This window comes from Anneissia japonica, unplaced genomic scaffold (assembly GCF_011630105.1).
Source record: "Anneissia japonica isolate Jap-2015-1 unplaced genomic scaffold, ASM1163010v1 scaffold750_len1593409_cov174, whole genome shotgun sequence".
NCBI lineage: Eukaryota > Metazoa > Echinodermata > Crinoidea > Comatulida > Comatulidae > Anneissia > Anneissia japonica.
The window spans coordinates 1,495,065-1,501,064 of NW_022756705.1; the positions used below are offsets into that span (position 1 = coordinate 1,495,065).

The 6,000-nt window shown below is 32.4% G+C and overlaps 1 protein-coding gene across 1 annotated transcript; it reads left to right on the forward strand.

Annotated features, from left to right (window-relative positions):
* The first annotated feature begins 1,724 nt into the window (after positions 1-1,724).
* LOC117124381 lies at positions 1,725-4,008 on the forward strand. The gene is made up of 2 exons (XM_033270607.1): positions 1,725-1,912; positions 2,836-4,008. Exon 2 carries the CDS (start codon positions 2,895-2,897, stop codon positions 3,816-3,818), a length of 924 nt encoding a protein of 307 aa, XP_033126498.1. The 5' UTR covers positions 1,725-1,912; positions 2,836-2,894; the 3' UTR covers positions 3,819-4,008.
* Positions 4,009-6,000: the final 1,992 nt, after the last annotated feature.

Genomic DNA, 6,000 nt, shown 5'->3' on the forward strand with positions numbered 1-6,000 from the left:
TTACTGGGGAACTGAGAATAGGTATGGTCAGCAAAGAAGGGTTGGTTTTGTTACTCTCACAAACGCATATATCGCAACACACACCCAGACAGAAACACATATATTATAGCTTATTTGAGCAGGTTTTGAAATTTTCATTTTAATATTTATCTATTTAATTTTATCATTACTATATAGTACCAAATAATTGTAGTTATGCTTAAAATACCAATGGAATATACATTGTAATAGTTTTTTTTCATATGGAATTATGAAATACATGAAGGAATAAATGAATGAATATGCATTTATCCACCCTATGCCTGGATACCAAACAATATGCATGACATGTATGTAATTTACCTCTGGGGCGCCCCCAATCTTCTTGACATCAAATTGAATGCCGAAGGATGTAACAATTATTGTAGTTAGACCATGAAAACAGCCAATTACCATATAAAACATCATCTAATGTGCAATATATTATGCACACACACCTGGGGAGGGAGGGGAAACTTGTGCGTCTGACCATGAAATACAAATCTGGATAAAATGCCTCTAGCACAGTATATGTTACCTGAACACTATATATCACAATTTTATTTATATTACCTCAGTGCGCAATTCCCCCTAGTATACACTGTATAAAAAAAAAATCCCCCTAAAATTTCCCCTGGGGACATGTAGATGCCTCCAAGCACTGCTTTCGTGGTTCCAAACTTTTCAAACCCTGTATACAAAAGTAGTGTCTTTCTGTACTAATTATTAAAAACATCTTCTCTACAGCGGAAATCAATTATGAAATTGTTTTCAACTGAACTGAAGTGAATTAAATTCAGCATTCTCTATGTTGAAAATAACAACATGCAAATGACAATATAACTCTTTGTATAATGTCGCCCTCTCTCACTAATCAGTATTGTACCAATGTCTATTGAACCTTGTCATAATTTATAATGTCTATTCATAAAAGGTTCATACATTACAATAACATAGTTGTCAACAAAACGCTATAATCCATCAAACATACAGAATGAGAATAACAACCTGTCCTATCTTACATTTCAATAATGTTTTGTTTCATCAGTTTACAGTTATGTACTTGAAAAAGTATAACGCACATACCGCTGTCATTTGCTTTTTGACCCCCAAAAAGGTCAAATAGGGCCGTGTGCAAGATTCTGGTTTTTCCCACAAACCAGTTCATACCGACTGAATTTTCAAAACGTCACAGCATCGTCGTTCTATCAAATCAATTTCTTAACTACAAAAAAGATAGAAAAAACTACAAATAAGAAGGAAATAATATAGGAAGGAGATACATGTTGATTGTGAAAGTCATTTTTAGAAATATCACACTTTACCCTGGGGTAAGTGGACTTAATTTGGCCCATTTTATCAAATGATTCTTAACACTAAGTATAACACATTAGCAATGTATATGTTTACATTGAAATATTATGCATCTAGTAACTTAGTAAGAAAAACAGATGGCCCTTAAAAACTTTAAATCAACCCAAAATGTACAATTATTTGATTATTAAATATTAAAACAATAATATAGTTTTTGTTATAGTTAAATAGTAACATTATAGAAGATAAATTGCTGCACTCAACCATATTTTGTTAATTATCATATTCAGTGTTTCTTTTACTGTATTGTTTAATTTTCCATGGTAGTATTTTTGAAGCTTAACTTCTTTAGGAGTCCAAGACCTTTTTGAAGAAATCAAGTATAATGAAATAAACTTTCTCATTAAATTCGTATCTGTATTTTTCATAGCTTATTAGAAGAATCAGTAAAGACCAAAGGAACAAATGAAGAAAACCTACATATAAACACAAAAATAGGAAGGAGTTTGCGATACAGTTTTTGCTGAAAGTGAAGGACTTATTCACACGTTCCTTGAATATAAAAATCAGGACATTTAAGGTAAGTAGCATTAGATACAGCTTAGTGTAAATAATTATTGCTATCACTAGGTACAGCACAATCTAATTAATATAAAAGTGAAGTCTATGTGAAGCCAATGTAAAATAGGAAGCAGAGACCTTAAACCTAAAGCTCAATCCAGACTATCAAATTTTCTTTGCCTATATATGGTCATGATGTGCCTATATATGGTCATGTTGTGATGTCATCATGACCATATTTCATTTGCCTTTTGATTGCATTGTATTTCGTGTGCTTTGTGTGGCGCTTTGGGGTGTGTGGGGGGCATTTTCCCCCAGAAAATGTTCTTTCCCCCCGCCCCAGTTTGCTTACCCAGAAAAGAACAAAAACCACAATTTGTCGGGAAAAGAAAAACATTATATGTATTTTCTATATATTAGTAGACTCTCTATCTATAAGATGGATTAAACCAAACCTCTGAAACCACTAAATTGTTATATTTTTAGGGGGCTCCGCCGCCTGGACCACTTTTGAAACATTTTAGTTGACACCTGACCACGCCCACTTTGCTTGTCAGGGACCTTTCCCCCTCCCCTTCCAAATCGTACCTTTCCCCTCACTTTCCCCCCATCCCTAGATTTCAGAAGCTGGCACCGCCACTGATTGTATAATCGTTTAGAATAAAATTGGACCCCATGATGGCATAAGCAACAAGCAGCAACAAGGAAATAAAATTATGAATTTAAAAAGTAAATCCTAAGATTGAATAAGGAAATAAATGGAATGAATGAAATAATCTTTATTAGTTTTAGTATTAAATATGTATTTTCTGATAGTAAGTTATAAATAGTAATTAAAATTTAAATAAAACCAAAATTTGTTTTAAAACTAAATTATTTTGGATAATAAAACACATTATCTGTGTCAATTAAAAGGCTTCATTTATATATCTTTTTAAATAGGTTTTTAAAGAGGAATCAGCAAAAAGCAGAATCTAAGCTGAGTGTGTGAGACAAGAATAATGGAGTTGATAACAGAAGAAGGGGACAGACGAACTGCACCAGAAAACCAGGATGATAATCATTACCAATTGAAAGAAAAGGGAGAGAACTTGACATGCACCGACACTCACGAAGTGGATGGGGATGATGAAATAAAGCTACTAAAACTTACTCAAGAAAATGCGGAATTAAAAATTGCCATGAGAGAAAAGGATGCATCACTGATGCTATTCAATGGTGAAATTAAGAAAAGAGATGATTTAATAATTATAAAAGAAAAGAAATCCTTAAGACTTCTCAATGAAATACACAAATTAGAGAAAAAAGTGAAAGATATTCTTCTCGAAAAAGACCACATTAATATTAAATTGTATAACAGTCAAGATAACACTCAATATCAATACAAAATTAATGAGGGTCTTTTGGGAAAGCTGAAAGAAATGAAAGATGCAGGAAAAAAGAAAGATAATGATATTAGGGAGCTACAAAATTTAAAGATACGTCTTGAAGAGACTATGAAGGAATTAACAAAGGATAATAAAAAACTTATAAGGAAAATAAAGGACAAAGATATTCTAATGAGAGAAACTTTAGCTGACGATAAAAAGAAACTTAAAGAACAAAATGATGAAATTATGGAATTAAATAGAGTTCAGAAAAAGAAAAAAAAGAAGGCTAACTACCTAAAAAATGAGCTGGAAAAATGTAAAGAAGAAAATAAAAAGCTTCAGCAATCTCTGCAAATAAGAAATAATATGTATTTGTTTATCATTCTTATGCTCCTAATTCTGATATTTTCATTGATATTAATTTATCCGATGTCAACGTATTCCTGGTATCATCCAGGTACTATTATAATGATGGCAGCAATTGCTGTGATGACAAATAAATTGTTCATAAATGGTAAAAATATCATTATTTGGTATAATAAGATTGTAAAGTAAAATAGCTTAAAGTAGAACAATGTGAAGACAATAGAGTAAATAAAACACATTCTCAAGATAAACATTTAGTATTTTGTCATTTATTCTGATTTCATGTTTGTCAATATTAAACTAATTTGATGTTGTAGGTAGGAGAGAAAAATACATGTGGCATATGCCATTACTTTGGTCTAATTCATGGCCCTGTCACACAGTAGCGATTAGAGCTAACTTATACCGAGCGTACTGATTTTTTTCTTAGAAGTTCAGATATGCTAAAATCCTTGGCAAAAAACAAACATCCTGGCACAAAAGACGACCGCCAACTAATAAGGAAAGAATGCTGATCATACTACCAACGTCCATATTAACAAATGACAGCACGTTCGTAGCATTCACCACATGAATTTTTAGCGTACACAACGAATGTTCAGCGTATGTCACACATATGCCTAGCGTGCTTCTATACTACCTATTCAGGACATCTTCTCCACCTGTGTGTTAATCTTTGTTGTTTTCATTAAAATAAAGCATTCTAAATATTATAAATAACAACATGCAAATTAAATATTATGACAAAATAAGTATTCTTTGTACAATGTCTAGCATGCTGCAGCCAGCCACATGACTATCTATTCAGGACGTTTTCTCCACCACCTGAGTGTTAACCTTTTGTTTTCACTTGGAAATGTAAAGTGAATGAAAATTGAGCATTTTGAATGTCATAAATAACAACATACAAATTAAATATTATGACAAAATAATAATATTGTTTGTATACATTCTTTGTATATTTGTATAACAACAATGTCTGTTGTTGTTGTTTCATTATGAAATACATGAAGGAATAAATGCATGAATAAATATTCATTCCATAGGGGCCATACCTCCACCCTATGGATGGATACTGAACAATATGCATGCCATGTATGTCAATTTACCTCTAGGGCGCCCCCAATCTCCTGGACATCAAATGTGAATGCCAAAGGATGTAACAATTGTAGCCAGACCATGCAAACAGCCAATTACCATATCAAACATCATCTAGGGTTCAATATATTATGCACACATGCCTGGGGAGGGACTGGAGAAACCTGTGCCTCTAACCACAAAATTAAAATCTTGGTAAATTGCCTTCAGCACCAAATATCATCTGAACACTATATATCACAATTCTCCTTATATTACCTCAGTGCACAATGCATATAAAAAGCACAAAAAATAAATTTCCCCTAAAATTTCCTCCGGGGATATGTGGATGCCTCCAACCACTGGTTTTGTGGTTGCAAACTTTTCAAACCCTGTATACACAATTAGTGCAATATTAAAAACATCTCTACAGCGGAAGTCAAATATGAAACTGCTTTCAACTGAACTGAAGTTATTATTATTATAATAATAACTTGTCCTTTTATAATGTCGCCCTCTGTCACTAATCAGCATTGTACCAATGTGTATTGAAAGTTGTCATAAATGTATATAGCGCTTCATATCTGCAAAGAAAGGCGCTATATAAATAACTATATTGGATTGGATTAGATGCCCAATAATTAATCGACAATTACTGATTAAACACAAACTTGATCTGTAATGAAATTCAATACAAATATTTCTAATATTTGTTTTAATGCTTTTATGACATTGATTCTGCTAACGAGACAACCATTAGGTTTGGCGAATCTGCTTTTGCCACAATAAAACTTCTATTTTTAACTTCTATAGTTTCTGTAAATATTTTCAACCTTCAATAAAACAAGTGGAAAAAATTCAAGACAGATATTAAAACAGATTAATTGTTAATTTCCACCAACTTAAGATAAATAAATGAATGGATTCCATTTGGAGAAAAAAGAAAGTAATGCTGGTACTCACCCAATGATGATGTCACAACAATTGCAGACCTGGAACCTATTGCACATTTTGTTGCTTCAAACGAAAACACACCGTCACTCTCATTGTTTGGTAAATTTTTAACACCGAGATATACAAAATTATCATGTACCCTGTATGCTATATCGCTTTCAGTGTTAAATATTTTATTATCCGGCATGTTCTTTGAATGTTCACCTGTATCGTCATTGTTGTTGCTAGAATATCCAGTATCAGCCCATGTTACATTATCCCTGTCTCTTATACACATCTAGATGTGTATAAGAGACAGTGCCTATACTATTATACGGTGAGCTTTGGGGTATAATAACTA

Coding starts and splice junctions, on each gene's coding strand:
- LOC117124381 (XM_033270607.1), top strand. CDS start 2,895: ATGGAGTTGATAACAGAAGAAGGGGACAGACGAACTGCACCAGAAAAC.